Below are 20,051 nucleotides of genomic sequence, written 5' to 3'. Positions count from 1 at the left end.
GTGCACTGATTTAAACCTAAATTAAGACAAGTAGCACCATCTCAAATCTGCCAGTCGGTAATAGTAATTCATTACACTGGTGGACAGCACTAAAAGTGAACATCTGGGCCCCTGTCAGTCCACTGATTGCCATATTGTACTGTGGAATTATTTTAGGACTTTTTTTTAAAAGTTATTTGTCAATTTACTGGTTGAGATGAGAACACAGACACTAGAATCACTAGATCGCAGTTGATGATGCGCTCGATGCCAACCCCCGGAATTCCCCCCGCCCCCCGTCTGCGCCGCGGTTCTGTTCCGTCGTCGCCATGCCTCATACTGTACCACATAGGGTTTGGCATCGTTTGGATTTTAACAATTCTGATTCCAATTCCAATTCTTCCTTTCGATTCCGGTTCTTATCGATTCGCAATTCCGATTCTTTGAGGGGTGGAGTTGAAATGGGTCACATGCCTATTTTCACAAATTAAAGCAAAAATGTTATTTTGATTTAATGGTATTTTGCAGTTTTACAGGGCTTTTTCAATGTAAAATAAAGCCAACACTAGAGTGCTACTTACTGTGCTCCAAGGCTGCAACACAACAAGCGCCTGGCCGCTTCGGAAACCAAAACTTGTGCATATTAAATTGGGAAGCGACGATAGGATTTGAAAACAAATCCTCTAAACGATTCCAATAAAGAAAATGATTCTACTGGAATTGTAATTTTTTTTAAATGATTCCAAGTAGGAATTGGTTCTCAATGCCCAATCCTAGTACCACAGCGAGAGCGTCTCATAAGTGGAGCGTTATGCCTGCAAAACTTGCAGATTTTGTAGTTTTGTCATTTTTCCTGAAGATTTGTGCTTCTACCACAAAAGTAAGTAGTCTACATAGTTAAATAGTTTCTTCCATTTAGTCCAGTTCAGAACGACACGGATCAAGCATTTGTGGCTGTGTGTTAGTTGTCAAAACAGTGGATTGACGTGATATACGATCGGGAGTCTGCACAGGCTGTTTATTCTGAAGATTGACCGGACGCTCTAGCCCTTCTCCTTCCTGCCTGGCCCTGAGGCTCCGACAAAGACAGCCCAGGTGCGTATTTTTAGCGCAGCGGAGAGCCGCTTCTGGGACGCGCGGCTGTTGGAATCGCAAGCATCGTTTTGAGTGGCTGCGATTGCTGGCGGCGCCATCGGATACACAGCGCAGACGCGCCTGGGGGATTCCAGGACTTACATGACGTCAACATGTGACGCTGGGTGCCTGTAAAACAGGTACGTGCATTTCCACTCACCTGTTTTTTTGCGCACTTGCACACTGGCTAAAACCATTTACTCAGGGGATACAGTTATGATTTGGTGTCTATGCTGTCATCACTAAAATGGCCCCATGATTAACCGGAAGGTTCGGTCACACTGATCAATACATAACACAGCAGCAGAGCAGATCCAGAGGGGAGGAAGGAAGGGGGGTTGGAGGGGGGAGAAGAGTCCTCTTTTCCTAGCGGGAGGAGTTGGAACTAGAGCGTGACCGGTGTCGGCGGCGGCCGGGGGATCGAGACCTGCGGCGTACTGGAGAGCGTCGCCGTGGAGACCGAGACCTACAGTAGGAGAGAGTGAAAGACAGCAAGATGGAGTGAGAAAACAGATTGGAAAGAACAAGAGTGGGGGGGGGAAAAACAACCCACATTTTACATATACTGTATTATAGAGTTTGAATATCATAACAACCAACTAGGGCTGGGCAATCTGGATCAAAAATCATATCTCGGTATTTTGTGGATGAATGGAGCTCAAAAACGAGAGTGAGGTAGCGTGCGATGGACTTAAGTGTATGATACAAAACCTCTCTTTGACCATGAAGCCGACAGTTCTCTGGTTCATCAGGAATGTGTCTGAACTACGCTGCAGAGTGGAGTCTCTACTCCCACAGTGACAGCTGACTCATTATGAACGGGTCCAGCGCATCGGGAGGTCATAGGCGTCATGACAATTTTTTCCGAGTGTCATCACTGTGCTGCATTTTTATGAACTTTGACAATCTTGTCATAGGTCACATCGCTCGCCCCAGTCCAGGCGCCGCCTTACTCGCGCTTACTCATAGAACTGAAGTTAACGTTGTGGAAACACTGGTACAGTTACAACCCTCTTTGGCTCAAGAATATATACAGCTGTGCAATTGAAAAGGTAGGCAAATGTCAGCAGTGTGGACCAGCTCTGTGTCCCCTCCATGTTGCAGGAGAGCCAGTGAGCGAGTGGAGACGCAAACACCGACATGGCTTTACGGAAGAAATGGGTCGTGTGACGCAACATCAAACTACCTCCATATAAACAGTGTATTGTATAAAGTACTTGAAAGCAATACTTCAGTAAAAGTATTTTACCAGAAAATGACTTTGGTAGAAGTTAAAGTGTCCTTTTAGAATACTACTTGAGTACAAGTCTTACTGTTATTTACTTTACTTAAGTATCAAAAGTCATTTTCGGATATGAATGTACTTAAGTATTAGAGGTAAAAGTAAAACAACTTTAATTATGAACTTCATGGCCAAACGTGGGTAACGTTATCTTCATCACCACTGTCTTCGAGGTGGTCATCGTCTGTTACCATGGCGGCAGAGCCTGCAGCAGGTGCTTCCATGACGCTATCAGCAATTATAATTCATCCTCTTCTTCTTTAGTTTTGGCCTATGTTTTGTTTTTTTGCCACTTGGCAACAAACAGGCATTAGGTCACCAACTGGAATGGGGCCTGCATGATCTTGGCAATTTTGGAGCAATTATTCGCCAAACCTGCTTTTTTCCAGTCTAACAAATTTCTTCTGATTTTATTTTGTAGTAACGAGTAACTAAGCTGCTTAGGGGAAATGTAGTGGAGTAAAAGTAAAAGTTTCCAGAAACATAAATAACCAAGTAAAGTACAGATACGTGAAAATTGTACTTAAGTACAGTAGCAAAGTTTTTGTACTTTGTTACATTACAAGACTGCATATAAACAGTATCATCTCATCCCATATCTCGGTGGAAAATATATCGATATGAGAAAAATGTGCGATAACGTTGTTGAATATCAGGATAACAATATTATTTGCAATAAATAAACCGATATTAAAGTGTACTCTGTTCTGCCTTTCTGTCGCTTTCTTTCTGCTAAAATACAGCAAATTCCTTGTTGAATTGAAAAAACATTTGTGAACATTAAATTGAACATTTTACATTTTAAAGTGTAGTTTTCTAATGATACTCGCTTTCAACTAACTCAAAACAATCTCTAAGTGTCTTTTGCGATTTGTCTTTTGCGATGTGTTTATTGCACATCGTTGATTGCGATAACGATAAAAAAAAACAAATAAAAAAAAACCGATATATTGTGCAGCCCTGTTCGATGTAACTTAAAAAGGGGATACCGCCCAGCCCAACAACCAGGAGTAGCAGCCAATGGATCATCTGCATTCACTGTTCCCCAAACCAAGCACTGCTGCACCATTCCCAGCCCCGGTGCTCATCCCGCGCTGCTTACCTTCTCCTCATTCGAGGCGGAGTGCGTCGCCACATTGGTGGAGGGGGAGGCATCCTGCGGGGAGGGGACAGCCGGCGGGGGGGAGGGCGCACTGTCGGAGACAGCACAGCCGTGACTGTGATCTCCTGACCATCGATCTGACCTGGGACAAAAACCATGCAGGAAATCGAGAATAATGAAGATTTGGGACTTGAAAAGGAGTACATTCATTTACATTAACAAGGCTCCAGACTAACTTTTCTTTACTAGCCCATCACTAAAACAATTTAGGAGAACGGGCAGAAAATGTAGGGGCGCTCACCTTAAATCGACCTGCAATGCAATTTTTCACATTCTCCCCCCCCCCCCATTTAAACCGTATTACTGATAAATGCTTTGGTAATAAATACAGAAACTACAATCTGGTGTCTTATTTGAGTTCACAGTCACATTTTAATTGAATGGTGCGTAACAAATGCACATTCAGAAATGGAAACCTAGTATTATTACTGTCAGTGTACTGTATGATTGCCTCTGCCTGATACAGGTTCTCCCTTCCTCCTCTCCTTTTTTTGTTAACACTGAAATCGCAATCATATCTAAAGTGATTAAACTTACTTGGAAAGGGGAGTACTATATCTAACACAGTGTGGGAAATATTGAGGAATGAGGGAGTCAGAGAGAGAAGAGCTCACGACACTTCCGCTAGCACTATTTGATTTTAGTTAGTTAGAAATAGTTTTTATATATATATATATATATATATATATATATATCTTACAAAGAAGCAGTCTCCGCTCACAGTTGTAAAACTTGCTCGCACTATCTCAAAACATTTTCAAAAATGAGACCACTTAGTTGCAGTCTGGAGCCCTGAATAATATGTATATTACAATAAAAGTGCCACAAATAAACATGCTCATCACTGAGCAGTCTGTCAGCCTTTAATCTCTTCCACACACAATCATTCATCTATCTCAATTACTCTAACACAATAGAGTTTTTTTGCAATGATTTTAAAAATAAATTCCTGTCACTAGAATATTCACTAGATATTTTTTGATTCATCTAAATATTTTCTGTTTAAACAGTACCGCCGACGGCGACTACATCACATCTGTTTCCAGCAAAACAGAGCGAAAGAAGAAAATGCAGAAAATACGTGTTATGTACTTTCTTTACAAATGAAATAAATGTCAGACTGACTGACTGTAACTTGCGTTCTTCTTAGAAAACAATTAGTTTTTTAGAAATGTCTCATGATATACTGTGTCTAGAATCACAATGAATGAAAAATCGCAATACAAATCCAATCGGCACCCATATATTGAAGAATGAAAGTATGAAAGAATCGTCCCAGCCCTATCATCTACAATGCCTTATACAATCATTCATCCATTTTACCTAATTGCTCTAAAACAACGTTTATGCAATCTATTCACTTAAAATCTTCCATGTTCATGTTCCTCAACACGCACTTACCTCCGTCCATGTGTTTCAGGGCTTTCTCCGCCTCCTCGGGGGTCTCAAACTCCACGTAGGCGTAGCCTTTGGACAGGTTAGGGTGCACGCGGTTGATGGGCATGTCAATCATCTTGATCTTGCCATAAGTGGAGAAGATCTCCTGGATGTGTTCCTGCAAAGAAACAGCAGAGAACGCTTTGAACGCTTTTGACACATCTAAACAGGATCCTCATTAGCCTCTTTTTACGGGGAGGTAGAATACGGAACATTTCAGCTCCTAGTTATGAAGTTAACTTGGGTTCGGGAGCAGGGGCCACGCCTCAACCACACCCGTCAAGTAGGGCTGCACCATTAATCGCAATTTTATCCAGCTGCTAGCAAACAGTAAGCTAACGTTACCTGCTGCCAAGCATAATGCTAACTAGAGTCAAATGCATCGATGCTTCTGTTGCCTGCAACGTCCGTTTCGGAACAGAGAAGCGCAGGCATTTTACCGTTGAGTGGGCGCGATAGATTTAACAAAGGAACCGAAATCCACGTTGCTATTCGGTCCGGTAGATACCGGTCGTTTAGGCACCGGTGCCATAAAAATGTTATATCCTAATCTTTGCCATCTTTGATTCAAGCCTGTTAATTAATCCTAAACCTAAACTAAATTATAACTCGTTTGAGAGTCTTGTTCTTAATCTTCAACATCCAAAATGGAAAACATTACAGCCAATTATGGCGCTTTTCCATTACATGGTATCTGCTTGACTCGCCTCGACTCTACTTGCCTTTTTTGGTTTTCCATTACGAAAAAAAGTACCTGGTACCTGCTAACAGATACTTTTTTTAGTACCACCTCACTCGAGGTTCCAAGCAAGCTGAGGCGAGCCGAAAAGGTGACGTGAAAACCTGCAGGCTGCTGACTGGTCGGAAAGAATCGTCACTGATCACTGCATTGCTAGCGAGGGACGGCATTTTTAAGCGCAGAGCTTTCTCCGTAGCATACAAGTGGCCTGATGTTTATACTTGTGCGCTGGTGTGTGCATGTGTGATGTGTGTGTGTGGGGAGCTGGTGAGCGAGGGAGAAGTGAGAGAGTGACGGTGATTATCTCCGCAGCGAGTAGCGACTCTAGAGTCATATATATGTGAGAGAAACAAAGTGTCTCCCCTGTTCTTTCTGACCATGGTGGGAAATCTGGAGCAGTAAACGTTAACTATCTCTTTGATATCATGTTGTTTACGGAGACTGAGAGCAAGGAAATGAGTCGGGGAAAAGCTACGCTACTAAGCCACGCCCACGGCATTTATCTGAATTCTCAGAGTTTTTTTTATCATGTTTAGTCCTTAAATCAGACAAAGTACTTATTGTAGGTGATTTTAATATCCATGTGGACGTTGACAATGATAGCCTTAGTGCTGCTTTCAACTCATTATTGGATTCAATCGGTTTCAGTCAGAGTGTGCACAAGGCGACGCACTGTTTTAACCACACCCTCGACCTTGTGCTGGCATATGGTATTGAAATTGAGGATCATTCTTTAATTACTTTTGAATTCTTACTACCTGACTATACTAAATTAGATAAAAGCTTCTACACTAGATGCCTATCTGACAGTGCTATAGCTAAATTTAAGGAAGATATTCCAACAGCATTTGACTATGTCATGCCTTAACATAACAGAGGACCTTTATGTTAACCTCAGTCCCTCTCAAATTGATACATTTGTAGACGGTGCTACGACCTGCCTACGGACGACTTTAGACTCCGTTGCTCCCCTCAAAAAGATGATGAAGCAAAGGAAACTAGCACCTTGGTATAACTCCCAAACTCGCAAATTAAAACAAATCTCGCGAAACCTCGAAAGTAAATGGCGTTCCACCAAAGTGGAAGAATCTTGTTTGGATTGGCAAGAAAGTCTCAAAACCTATATGAAGGCCCTAAGAAAGGCCAGATCAGACTATTACTCATCACTAATAGAAGAAAATAAGAACAACCCAAGGTTTCTTTTCAGCACTGTAGCCAGGCTGACAGATAGTCACAGCTCTACTGAGCCATCTATTCCTCTAGCTCTGAGTAGTGATGACTTCATGAGCTTCTTTAATGATAAAATTATAACAATTAGAGATCAAATCTATCACCTTTTGCCCTCAACTTCTAACGGTTCACCTTTAAACGTAGGAACGCTAGAAAGAACGACTATTCCCGACATATACTTAGACTGCTTTTATCCTGTAGACCTTCAACAATTAATGTTAAAAGATATCCTCAGCTAAGCCATCTACCTGTCTCTTGGACCCCATCCCAACGAGACTACTCAAAGAAGCGTTACCCGTGGTTAACACTTCATTACTAGATATGATCAATATGTCCTTATTAACAGGTTATGTACTGCAGTCATTTAAAATAGCTGTGATAATATAAAACCTCTTCTGAAAAAACCCACCCTCGATCAGTTATGTAATTTTCTACATAGCAATAGTTTATTTGATGACATTCAATCAGGATTTAGAAAGAATCATAGCACAGAGACGGCACTGGTGAAAATTACTAATGACCTTCTAACTGCTGCAGACAAAGGACTTGTCTCCATTCTTGTTTTACTAGATCTTAGTGCTGCATTTGACACTATTGACCATACAATCCTGTTACAGAGATTGGAACATTTAGTTGGCATTAAAGGAATCGCTCTAAGCTGGTTTAAGTCCTATTTCTCTGATCAATCTCAATTTGTTAATGTTAATGATAAATCCTCCAAGTACGCTAAAGTTAGCCATGGCGTGCAACAAGGCTCAGTGCTTGGACCAATTCTATTCTCCTTATATATGCTTCCTCTTGGTAATATTATTAGGAAACACTCAATTAACTTTCACTGTTATGCGGATGACACCCAATTATATTTGTCAATCAAACCAGATGAAACCAGTCAGCTAGCTAAACTTCAAGCGTGCATTAAAGATATAAAATCCTGGATGACCTACAATTTTCTGATGTTAAACTCTAACAAAACCGTCATTGTGCTGGGCCCTAAACACCTCCGAAACTCATTATCTAAAGACCTAGCTACTCTGAATGGTATTGCCCTGGCCTCCAGCACTACTGTCAGAAATCTAGGGGTTATCTTTGATCAGGATATATCCTTTAACGCCCATCTAAAACAAACCTCAAGAACAGCCTTTTTCATCTTCGTAACATTGCCAAAATTAGGAATATCCTGTCTCAAAACGATGCTGAAAAACTAGTCCATGCATTCGTTACTTCCAGGCTGGACTATTGTAATTCCCTACTGTCAGGTTGCTCAAATAAGTCCCTTAAGACTCTCCAGCTGATCCAGAATGCTGCAGCGCGTGTTCTCACAAGAACTAAGAAAAGAGATCATATTTCTCCTGTATTAGCTTCTCTGCATTGGCTTCCTGTAAAATCCAGGATTGAATTTAAAATTCTTCTCCTGACCTACAAAGCTCTAAATGGTCAAGCACCATCATATCTAGAAGAGCTCCTAATACCTTATTGTCCCACTAGAGCACTGCGCTCCCAGAATGCAGAGTTACTTGTGGTACCTAGAGTCTCTAAAAGTAGAATGGGAGCCAGAGCCTTCCGTTATCAGGCTCCTCTCCTATGGAACCAGCTCCCAATCTGGGTTCGGGGGGCAGAAACTGTCACCGCATTTAAGAATGAACTTAAAACTCTCCTATTTGATAAAGCTTATAGTAAGGGAGTGAGGAGTTGCAGCGTCCGCCTAACCAGGCCCACATGCTTCTCTTCATAGTCGTTAGATTAATAATATAACAAAAGTAGAGGGAGGCAGGCCAGCACAGCCCGATCCGGCAGGGGAGAGTTTCAAGCCCGAACAGGCTACCTCTCCTTATGACCTGTCTCTCTTAGTTACGCTGTTATAGTTCTAGACTGCCGGGGGACTTCCTTCCTTTGACACACTGAGCTGCTCTCTCCTCTCCCTTTCTATTACCATTTGTGTGCATCCCGTCCCAGAAATGCTTGTTATTAATCCTAGCTTCTGGGGAGTTTACTCCCCGGTGTCCTTATGTTTTTTCACCCAGCGTATTTCCTTGGAGAACGTTGGCACCAAGATCTTGGATGCAGCTGTCGCCGTGGTCCTGCTGCACTCCCTGCTAAGCTCTGCGGTGCCCTGCAATGTCATGCTGCGTCCATCCATGCTCTGCTGGGCCACGCTACATCCTATAACGCCCTCCAGCGCACTGATATGACATGAACTACTACGACTACCATTTGAAGTCACTGTTCCATTATTAATGTGACTACTATTGCCACTGTTCATCGCATCCCCAACCGGCACCGTCAAACACCGCCTACCAAGAACCTGGGTCTGTCCGAGGTTTCTTCCCAAGAGGGAGTTTTTCCTCGCCACTGTCGCACTGCTTGCTCTTGAGGGAATTACTGGAATTGTTGGGGCTTTGTAAATTATAGAGTGTGGTCTAGACCTACTCTATCTGTAAAGTGTCTCGAGATAACTCGTGTTATGATTTGATACTATAAATAAAATTGAATTGAATTAATATCAGAGAGGGTTTTTCCCTGGGGTTTTAGAGCGCAAATGACATAATTCGCTCATTCGCATATCAGTAACATCATCGAACAATTATTTGCATAAAGCTCAGTGGTTGTCGGTTGCAGCGAGGGAGAGATCACTAAAGCAAAACTTGGAGGAGCAACTATCACTTAAATGAAAATAGCTGGTCCACCTTAAAGCCAGCCCACCTTAAGTTCGTGAATTTGTGCTGAAGTTGTCGCTAGCTCCTTGGCTGCTAACCCCCTTTACTTTAAGAGAACAAAAACGTTAAGGTGCTGCCCCTGAGCTGTATAATGGCAGGAAAAACCCCTGTTAGAAATGTATTTGGGGCTTGTTGGTGCCTTTCGCCCTGATGTCCGATGCCTCTATGGATCATGCAAAGACTTCAAACGGTTTATGCGATCCCCCAACAACAGTCAGTCAGTAAAGAAGCACAAAACATCAGCAGCATCTCTACGAGCAGCCGGCTCAAAGACACGTGCCTCAGGCTCCGTAGCTCAGTAAAAGCATTCACCTTGATAACATTTCTGGTCAGCCGGCCCAGGTAGACCTTGGTGGGTTTGGGTGTGGGGCTCCTACGCCGTCGGTCCCGGTCATCCTTCTTTGCTGATTTTGACCTAGAGTGACATTTACATCTCCTTTAAGATCGTAGTCCATAATGAGATGCCCTTATCCAGAACATTTCCTAGTGTTCCCTGACTGCAGTGTGAGAGATTAATACGTTCCTCAGTAATACAAGCAAAAATGCCAAAAGATTCACTACTTGCTTAATTTTCCTAAAAACAAGTCGCAGTGACTCATTGCTTACTTTGAGCGCGAGCGTCGTCTGTTGTTGTGGCGCTGGCGGCTGGGGCTGGGTGAGGAGGACGAGGAGGAGGAAGAGGAGCGGGGGCTGGAGGAGCCCGAGTGGCTGGAGGCCGAGGAGCTGGAGCCGCTGGACGAGCTGGAGCCGGAGCTGCTGCTGGAGCTGGACCTTAACAAGAGCACATTATAGGATGGGAACAAGTGGCTGAACTAGGGCTCGGAGATACAGAGGAAATCAGATATCACGATATCTTTGACCAAATACCTTGATGTCGATAATGTGGCGATATTGTGGAGCTGACAATTGGTGCTTCAACAAAATATCTTCACAATGAGATTTTTGAAATATAATCATCAGTAATGTGGATATTAGGGGTGGGAATCACCAGAGGCCTCACGATACGATATCATCCCGATACTTATGTCACGATACGATATTATTGCGATTTTAAACATACTGCAATATTCTGCGATATATTGCGATGTGTTACCTTTTTCCCAACTTCAAATTCTTCCCAATTTCAAATGATGTCCCCAAAGGAAAATTTTGTCAACATCTGTTTTATCTAAAAAGATAAATTTCTCTGTCTGTTCATCTCACTTCAATTATATTGCAGCAAAATGGGATTGTCAAGCAGACAAACTGACCAAAACATATAACATAAAAGATCGATACTTGGCGTCTGTGTATCGATACAGTATTGCCACGAAAAATATTGCGATACTATGCGTATCGATTTTTTCCTCCACCCCTAGTGGATATAATGACTGAGTGGGTAAAGGCAAATAATAGAACAGCTAGAACAGTTTGGTAAGTTCAGAAAATGACATCACTTTACTGGAATGAAGCCTGTAAAACCAGGAAAAGACAACACTTGTGTTATATTACGATATCCCAAATCTAACACGATAATATTGATATTGCCCAGCCGTAGGCTGAACCAATTTGTGTTGTGTCCATCCTCCACTGTCTAAAATAAATAAGATGGATACACCTTATTTACACTACTGTGATTGTGTGTCAAAATCAGAACATAAAACACAATACACGATATGAGGAAAATATGCGATAACGTTATTACTTGCGATGAATAAACAGATGTTAAAATGTACTCAGTTCTGCCATTCTGCTGGTTTTCAGTATTCTGCTACAATACAACAAGTTGCTTGTTGAATTAAAAATAAATGAAACCAAGTGCAGTTTTCTACGGACATTTTCTTTCAACTAACACAAAAAAATCTCTGTCTTTTGCTATGTGTTTATTGTAGCAGTTGATATTGCGATGACGATAAAAAAAGACGATATATTGTGCCGCCCTAATGCAGAGCATCTGGATATTAACAAACAGATAACGAGTGTTGAAATTAGACCACCTTATGCCTAACATTTCCTTTTCTTTCAATGAAAAAAATGAATTTATTGGAAAAATAGAAGAGGGAACCAGGAAACTGGAAACTGGCAGCATCTAGTGTTAGTTTACGAGAGCGGCGTCTGACCTGCTGCTCCGACTGGACGCGCTGCGCCGTGTGCGTTTTTTCTCTCGACCCCGGTCTTTGTCAGCTCCTTCTTTTATGGCTCCTGACTTCTCCTTAACTCGCTGCTTACTCTTGTCATCCTCCTTCCTCTTTGTTGGGGAAGGCGCCCTGAGGGAGGAGAACAAAGTAAACAAAAGTCAGGATTTGAGACATTGGACAACACTAAGGATGTAACGGTATGAAAATGTAACCTCACGGTTATAGTGACCAAAATAATTGCGGTTTTCGGTATTATCGCGGTATTTTTTAAAAGTGTTTTCAATATGTTCAGAAAGCACTGATAGGCCTACAGTGGCCTAGTTTCAAAAAGTGTAACAGTGTTCATTATATTATAAAAATATAGGTAAAACCTTATCAAAAGTGCAACTTTTAACATCAAATGTCCTGAGCACTATCATCTCCTCCTTCCGCCATGATTCCAACTTCAAGAAACGCATGTTGGGAGGCTACGCAGTGCGCATGCACGGCAACTTCAGGAGAATCGGGGGAAGCTGGGAAGGATTAAACACACCGTTTCCACACCGTGGTAATCCACCGTGATAATAATGATATTTTAAATGAAAACGGTAATTGTTATCGTGGTTTACCATTACACCGGTAATCGTTACATCCCTAGACAACACTGACACTTTCATGCAGAAAATGCAAGAATAGATGTGTGGGTAGCTAATGTATATGGTGTTTGCAAACAATTCCATCAACACTTCCAAACTGACTATTCAGTGATCTTCAAAGTTGCAATCTAAGATTTAAATGCATAGGTATCAGCGTACGATAGGAATAAAGTACTAATAAAGCAAATATAACTGCACTTTGCACACTGAGCAATACATACAATGTCAACATTGTTTAGATTTGTTAAACACTATTATGGCTGCAAAATGAATTGTGCTTAATCATACAACATAGGTTTAATTTAAAAATAGATATGTCAGAAGACATCGCAGATGGCATTTGCCACACGAAGCGTTTAAGTACGGATAATTCATTTCAGTTACCATTGAAACTGAAAATAACTAAATACTTGCACCACACTCAGTGCTACTCGCCCTTTCAGATAATTCAGAGCCAGAATTGACTGCTCAGAATTTCACTTGTCCCATAAATAAGGGAGATATTAAACGAAAAGTAATCACTTTGCTCAAAAAATACACTATGGCATAATTTATTTCGACTATACAGCTGTGCATTTTCTTCAAGTGGTTCCTCTAAATACAAATGCTACTTGACTACAGCAATCCACTCGGAGCGGATTAAATACGATTTAACGGTCATCAACGTTAGCTTAACAAACACTTGTCCATGTTAGCATTAGCTAGTAAGCTAATATTGGCTTATTGCGTTGTGCTGACATTCAGATGCGCATGTTTAAAAACAAAACACTGTAGTACGACTCTGACGCTATAGCGATGCTATTTAAAACATATATATATTTTAAGTGAGCAACGATAAGTGGTACTGAACTGGTGGCGTTTACTCACATCTTTCCACCTACTCGCGACAGTAACAGTCGCATAGAGATGACGTAATGTTTTTAGTTTGATGTAAACCAATCAAAAGGCTTGCTGTACACACGCACAGCCATGCGAAGGCTAAATTTTATTTCCTCAACCTGGTCTGCCAGGGTATATTTTCCTATTTTGGTTAGTTATGCAGACCGTGTAATCTCAGCTTAATGTTTAATGGTAATAGTTGAATTTAGACACTACAACAGTTTTACCGTTCAAACTTTTCCACTGGCTTGGTGTTTCAATTTGCTTGGTTGTTGTGGCTGTATCAATGAAGCAGATTGCCTGACAAGCAAAGTGAGGGGAAAAAAAATTACACACTTAAAACCGGCTTTTGTAGGAGAAACCAGTTTCTTTCCCCTTTACGTAGGACAGCAACACGTTAGCTTGGTTACAGAATACCAAAGACTCCAAATGCCATATATTTAAACACGAAAGTTATCTGTTAAGCTAAAGCTAACTGTAGTGCGTGTAGGGATATTAAGTGCCAGTAGGACACAGAGGGAAAGGCCACACACGCCTTCTTCCCCTCTGGGACAACCTGGCTTCAGATGAGCTCCACAGAGGAGCCGGAAGAAACCAGCAAACTCTCAGGCGGTGACAGGACACTTGCTTTGGCTGTTTGCTCTGCTGCCATTGGAGGCACCTTCCAGTATGGCTACAACATCTCGATTATCAACGCTCCTACCAGCTACATCCAGAGCTTCATCAATGATACCTACATGGAGCGCTGGGGCATCAGCTTGGAGGCCCCTCAGGTGACATTAATGTGGACTCTGATTGTGTCTGCCTTCTCGCTGGGCGGTTTGCTAGGAGCCCTGCTAGCAGGGCCTCTGGCCGTCCGCTTTGGTAGGAAGAACTCGCTGCTTCTGAACAATTCTTTCCTGTTTGTTGGTGCTGTGTTGGTGCTAGCGTGCAGGGTGGCGAAATCAGTCGAGATGATCCTCTTTGCTCGCTTCCTGGTGGGGATAAACGCGGGCGTCAGTATGAACGTCCAGCCTATGTACTTTGGGGAAAGCGCGCCCAAACACCTCCGGGGTGCTGTGGCTTTTTCCTCTGCTGTTTTCACTGCATTTGGGATCTTCTTGGGTCAGGTTGTGGGTCTCACTGAGCTGTTGGGCACAGAGCCTCTTTGGCCCTACTTACTTGCTAGTAACGCTTTGCCAGGGCTGATCCAGCTCCTTACCCTACCCTGGTTCCCCGAGAGCCCCAGATACCTTCTCATTGACAGGGGGGACAGGGAAGCGTGTGTCCTGGCGCTTGGGAGGCTTCGGGGTGGGCAAGCGCCCGTCTTGGAGATGGAGGAGATGCTTCAGGAGCAGCAGCAGCAAAAGTCTGCAGCCTTGGATTCTGGATCCGCGGCTTCTGCCAAGACGCCCTGGACCCTGTTTAAAGACCCCGACCTGCGTTGCCAGCTCAGAACAGTCATGGCGGCCAGCAGTGCCATGATGCTCTGCGGCAATGACTCCATCTACTTCTACGCTTACTACATCTTTCTCGCAGCAGGGATCCCTCCAGAGAAAATCCAATACATCACCATAGGCACGGGGGCGTCTGAGCTAACTGCCTCTATTCTGAGTAATCTGCTGATTGAACGTGTGGGACGCAGGCACCTCCTTGTGGGAGGGTACTTTCTTATGTGTTTCTGGACTGTAGTCTTCACCGTAGCCCTAAACCTCCAGATGGCTTACCTCAGCATGGCATGCGTGTTCGCCTACATTCTCAGCTTCGGCTTGGGCCCTGCAGGGGTGACGGGGATCTTACCCGCTGAGATCTTTGACCAGGCGGCGCGGCCGGCAGCGTACATGGTAGCTGGCTCGTGTATGTGGATCAGCCTGTTCTTGGTGGGCATGCTGTTCCCCTTCTTCGTCAGAAGCCTGGGGGACTTCTGCTTCCTGCCGTTCTTGGCCGTGTGTTTGGTGTCCGCTGTGTTTTTGGGGCTCACCCTACCAGAGACTAAAGGCAAGACGCTGGCTGAGATCACTGCAGAGTTTGATAGCAAGAATGGCGTGAAGAAGAAGAGGTCGGGCACGCAAGTGGAGGAGACCATTGGGGAGGACTACCAGCTGGGTAAAGCCTGCTCCTTCGCTAGCCTAACGCAAGATCCTGACGCTAAACCTGACCCTGGCCTCAGAATGGGGACTGATATTTGAAGTCCGGTGAAAGTGGAAATGAAAGTGCCTTTGTGGCTTCTTTATGCACTTACAATGTAGAAAGGATTACTCCGTAGGGGAAATCTGAAGTGTCCTATTTATGAAAGGTGATCTCTGTGTAATGACTAGGGCTGTCCTTGACCAAGAAATTCTTAGTCGACTAACACTCATATGATTTTGCCGACTAATGGATTAGTTGAGTTTCTCCCCAATGAATCATGCAAAAGCACCACTTTAAATCTTGTGTTTACTGGAGATGTGCTAATTAGTTTCTCGTAAATAAGTCATTCAGCATGAAATAGAATGGAAAAAATAAGTAATTGACTAAAGAAATCCTAGTCGACTCTGACCAAAACGACTGATTAGTCGACTAATAAACTCAGAGGGGGCAGCCCTGGTAATGACGGATAATTTAAAGCTTTAGTAGGTAACTTCATTATATTAATTAACATGCGTTACATTCAAGCCATTGCCAAGTGAGTTGATACAAAGCTAATTAAGACTATCAGCTCCACACAACTCTCTCTGGATTTCTCAGTATGGCTATGTTCAGAAACTGGTGTCATCCGGCGAAATTTGCGTGCAGAAAATCGAGCGAAAAAGCGATGACGAGATGATCTCTTTCGTAGAATTACACCATAACCGCAAGCTCAATATGAAATTGCCTTTCCAATAACCAACATACAAATGTCCACTCAATCTCCAGTAAAAGTAGAATACTGGGAGGATTACTGCACGTCATTTTTTTTAACTCTGTCCCATCTCCCTTTCATTCAGTACACTCTGCTTAGTCAGTCAAAAAGCAGTGTGATTGACAATTATGAATTTTGGTACCTCTGCGAATTTCAGAATCAGAAAGGAAGATATTGCCACATTTTAGGATTTAGGATAAGACTTTATTGAAGCATTGTCACTGTGAGGTTCCAGTTACAGGGAAGCGGTCAAGAAGATTATATACGTCAAATGTAGCCACATAACTCACATTGACACTCACTCAAACTCTCTGAAGGTGTTAATAATATAGCCTACATGGTTGTTGTTTTTTTTAAGTGGAGTGGGTAATCAATGTATTAAAGGATTTCTCCAATTCAACACTTCTGCGCTGGGTAGATAACAGTGCCTGTTTATTGCGTAATGTGATTATAAACTGTTTTGTTGACATGCCTATCCAGTCGCGTGATCCATGCTTGTTACATTTCACTGTTCAGTGATCCAAGTGGGAATGTTACCTCTCTAAACTCAGGTTTAGTGTCACAGGATGAAGCCTCTATGATTTATGCATATTTTTTATTTTTGCATCAACTGTACAGTATTTATATTAATTGGACTCCCAGCCAAGTTATCTTTTTTAACTAGTTCTACTAACAGCATGATTTCATTTAACCACCACGTGTACTTATGCACTGATGTTTATGAATGCAGCTCTGCCAAACAGCCGGTAGATGACGCCATTGTCATTGTCCTTTGCCTCTTCTTCGGTCGCTTAAATATGAAGCTGTTAAACATGAAAACGACTCACAGATGTAACACCCAGGCCAAGATGACACTTGTAAATTCAACAGCTGTCAGCCTCACAGCGCTTGCAAAGCCTTCTGTTGACCATCTGTCACAGCCCCCGTATGCTCCCTTTTTTGACCTTTTTAGATCATTTCTCAAGACTGTATCAAGATGGAGCAGATATTTATTATTTTGTATTCAAGATGCTTTTGCCAAAGATATTTATTTTTTTATTAATAATCCAAATCACCCTCTCTTGATCCTACTTTTCTTGCTGGATTTCTGTTATAAAAAAAAACACTTCTGTAGCATGTTGAAGATGCTGTGCACTGACTGAATGAAATATTGTTATTGTTTGACGCTGTCTTTCCAAAGCATGCCATGACAAACCTTGATGATAATAAGGATTCTGTAAAAAGCTCACTGTACAGGGGCGGGGCTAGAAGGGGGGGCCCACCAATCCATTTGGCTAGAGTGCTGTCATTCTGACTTGTGATTTCCATTGGATCAGAGTACTGTCACTTGGCTGCCTGATCTGCCAATTCTCCCAGCCATTGTCACATGACCAATTAATGTTTTCATGATGACTATCCAAAATTCTGATATTATGGAAACAGCACTGGAATTTATTTAAATTTTTTTAATTGGCAGATTGAGCCTATAGAAAATGTGTATTGTATTCGCATATACAATTAGTTTAAATGAAAACAAGTGAAACTAATAATGAATGTGATGTTTTATTTAGCAAAATTACATTATGTTCTATCCTATCCAATATCCCCCCCCCCCCTGACTGGTTATTGGTACCCCCTGTGCCACCCCACTTAAAAATCCTGTAATCGCCCCTGTCACTGTATGGTGCTGCTCAGGCCTTATTTTGTAGGAATTATATATTTTGTGCATTGCAATTATTTATGTATTAAATGGTATTTATTCAATCAGAAATACTACTGTATGTACAACAGTAAAAAAATCAAAGTGCTGAACAACACCATCGTCTTCTTTGTGATTTAATTACTTTGACTGATTCCACCTGTCTGGTCCAACTGCTTTCTTAATTACATTCAATCACATTAGTTTGGCTCCTTTTGCTTCTCTGTACTTTAATCCAACTGCTCCTACCCACTCCTATTAAAACTGTTAGCCTCATGCTGTTTATTTATGGATACAAGTGCTGTTTCAGAACATCTCACTCCAAAGTGGGGGTAAGGTTTAAGTGTGCTGTTTCATTGGACTCTTATTACATCATTTCAGCACAAAAATGTAAGAGCAAATGTCTCCTAGCTGTTTCAAATGACAGAATACATTATATTTAAGTCTGTGCCCTGACATATATAGTATGGTTTGTGTGTGTGTATGAGACATTCAAGCTAAAAGTAAGTAGACTTTATTGTCCCCAAGGGGAATTTCTTATTGACATCACTGTACATTATGGACAGCTTACACAAAAACGGAAGTACAAACATAACTGAATGACACAAAATAACACGTCTATGTTATTTTGTAAAATGGCACTGATGGGTTTTATACGTGTGTTTTGTTAAGGGCTCCATTGCCTCCAGGCACCAGGCATTTGCCATAGTGAGCTCTCTTGCACTTCAAGGTTCTGTACCTGCGCCCAGAGGGGCAGAATGGTGTCTGGTGTCCAAAACAAGATTTTGGACACCGGAACGGTTTCGAACACAGCTTGTGATTCACCTGTCGTCGTCATCGTCTTCTTCTTCTTCTTCTTTATTTAATGGCGGGCTACAAACTAACTTTTACGTGTATGCCACCACCTACTGTATCGGAGTATGTAACATCATGACCCTGTTGATTGTAATGGAAACAAATAAAAAACCTACCTACTCATATTGTATTTATGTATTGTATTTTGAAATATGACCTTTTCACATTCAGTTAGATTTTCCTTTTCTACAACAAACTTATTACCCCAAATTAACACAGGTTCTACTGGTTCCCTACGTCCACGTACTTCACAATTTTCTGATTGTTTTCACCTGTGTCTCTGTTGATGCTGCAGGTGTTCGTTGGGGTAAGCTAGAACACCTGAGCCTCTGAACACCCATACAGGTGTTTTCAGTTCTTCTGGCTGATTAGACCTCTCCTCAGGTGGAAGGTGGGCCGGAGCTTAGATAGGAGTTCATTAGGTCACAAATCCTTTCTACCAACAAGAATGATACAGCTGTCTAGTGGTGGGCAGATCGAGGCTTCGTGAAACAGTGAAACAGTTGAAGCAAATGTGTCATATTGTGTCGAGGCTTCGAAACAATCTGACACCCGTCTCAACGATTACACCTAGTGGTCACTTGCAGGTGTTGATCTGAAACAACCTTGATAACGAGCCATTAAAAAAATTAAAAATGTATTATTGTTTTGTATTATTTTTCTAATATGTGAAGCTTGTAAGGCTTGCAGACTCCTCACTGTGCATAATGCTATTTTGGTCATAAAAAATGAATATTAATAAAAAAAAAAAAAACGCACATGTCTCACTTTTTTATAGATTTTCATTCAAAAATATTTATTTCTCTGCTGTGGAAGGACTTAGCCTACTTTGCCGTGTTTTTACAGATAATTTCTCCAGCCTTTGAAAAGATCCTCTCACAAGGGACACTTGTTGCTGGCATGCAAAGATATTTTTTAGCAAGGACATACAAATGAGGAAAGATTACTGCTCTCTCTTTCCAGTAAGTTAGGGGATCATGAGTTCTGGGCAAAAACGCATAGTTGTGGTATTTTTTCACTTCCACTGTGGCTTCAGCTGTAGCATTATATATAATCTGGGTTTTACGGATACGATCATTAAAACGTTCCCATAAACTGTCCTGTCCTATCTATCTATCTATCTATCTATCTATCTATCTATCTATCTATCTATCTATTTATCTATCTATTAATGTGTCACTGTATGTAGGTCTATACTCTGTCTGTCTCAGTCTATCAGTCAATGTGTACATTTAAATGTAAGCCTAAATATAACTAAACAACTCGCACTATGAATGTCACTATATCACCAAATATCCGCTATCTCAAAATCAAACTCATCTCACAAAAACCCACGAGGTCGGGGTGCGT

At 42.0% G+C, this 20,051-nt stretch overlaps 2 protein-coding genes across 5 annotated transcripts; one reads left to right on the top strand and one right to left on the bottom strand.

Moving 5' to 3' along the window:
- Nucleotides 1-506: 506 nt before the first annotated feature.
- LOC120551050 (RNA-binding protein with serine-rich domain 1-like) lies at nucleotides 507-14,077 on the bottom strand. Of its 4 annotated transcripts, none has more exons than XM_039788187.1 (7): nucleotides 14,046-14,077; nucleotides 11,777-11,923; nucleotides 10,284-10,448; nucleotides 9,990-10,092; nucleotides 4,959-5,112; nucleotides 3,498-3,639; nucleotides 507-1,579 (listed from the first exon to the last, which is right to left on the bottom strand). In XM_039788187.1, exons 1-7 carry the CDS (start codon nucleotides 14,060-14,062, stop codon nucleotides 1,480-1,482), a joined length of 828 nt encoding a protein of 275 aa, XP_039644121.1. In that variant the 5' UTR covers nucleotides 14,063-14,077; the 3' UTR covers nucleotides 507-1,479. The 4 variants fall into 4 exon arrangements, with proteins under 4 accessions (XP_039644121.1, XP_039644118.1, XP_039644119.1 ...); XM_039788184.1 differs by lacking the exon at nucleotides 14,046-14,077 and adding an exon at nucleotides 13,297-13,374; XM_039788185.1 differs by lacking the exon at nucleotides 14,046-14,077 and adding an exon at nucleotides 13,297-13,374 and having other exon boundaries at nucleotides 10,284-10,442.
- On the top strand, nucleotides 13,576-17,625 carry LOC120551049 (solute carrier family 2, facilitated glucose transporter member 11-like). The gene has a single exon (XM_039788183.1). The coding sequence runs from the start codon at nucleotides 13,875-13,877 to the stop codon at nucleotides 15,474-15,476; it is 1,602 nt and encodes a 533-aa protein (XP_039644117.1). The 5' UTR covers nucleotides 13,576-13,874; the 3' UTR covers nucleotides 15,477-17,625.
- The last annotated feature ends 2,426 nt before the right edge of the window (nucleotides 17,626-20,051 follow it).

This window comes from Perca fluviatilis, chromosome 21, assembly GCF_010015445.1.
Source record: "Perca fluviatilis chromosome 21, GENO_Pfluv_1.0, whole genome shotgun sequence".
In the NCBI taxonomy this organism is placed as follows: domain Eukaryota; kingdom Metazoa; phylum Chordata; class Actinopteri; order Perciformes; family Percidae; genus Perca; species Perca fluviatilis.
Note: the sequence above shows the minus strand (reverse complement) of the source record. Positions and strands in the feature narration are given on the sequence as shown.

Bases quoted from the DNA above. Each gene is read 5' to 3' on its own strand.
- LOC120551050 (XM_039788184.1), bottom strand. From the start codon at position 13,331: ATGCGACTGTTACTGTCGCGAGTAGGTGGAAAGAT. The intron at 11,924-13,296 runs GTGAGTAAACGC...CTCCTCCCTCAG, and splicing joins TCGCGAGTAGGTGGAAAGAT to GGCGCCTTCCCCAACAAAGA. The intron at 5,113-9,989 runs GTGAATGCTTTT...GTTTCTTTGCAG, and splicing joins TGACCAGAAATGTTATCAAG to GAACACATCCAGGAGATCTT.
- LOC120551049 (XM_039788183.1), top strand. From the start codon at position 13,875: ATGAGCTCCACAGAGGAGCCGGAAGAAACCAGCAAACTCTCAGGCGGT.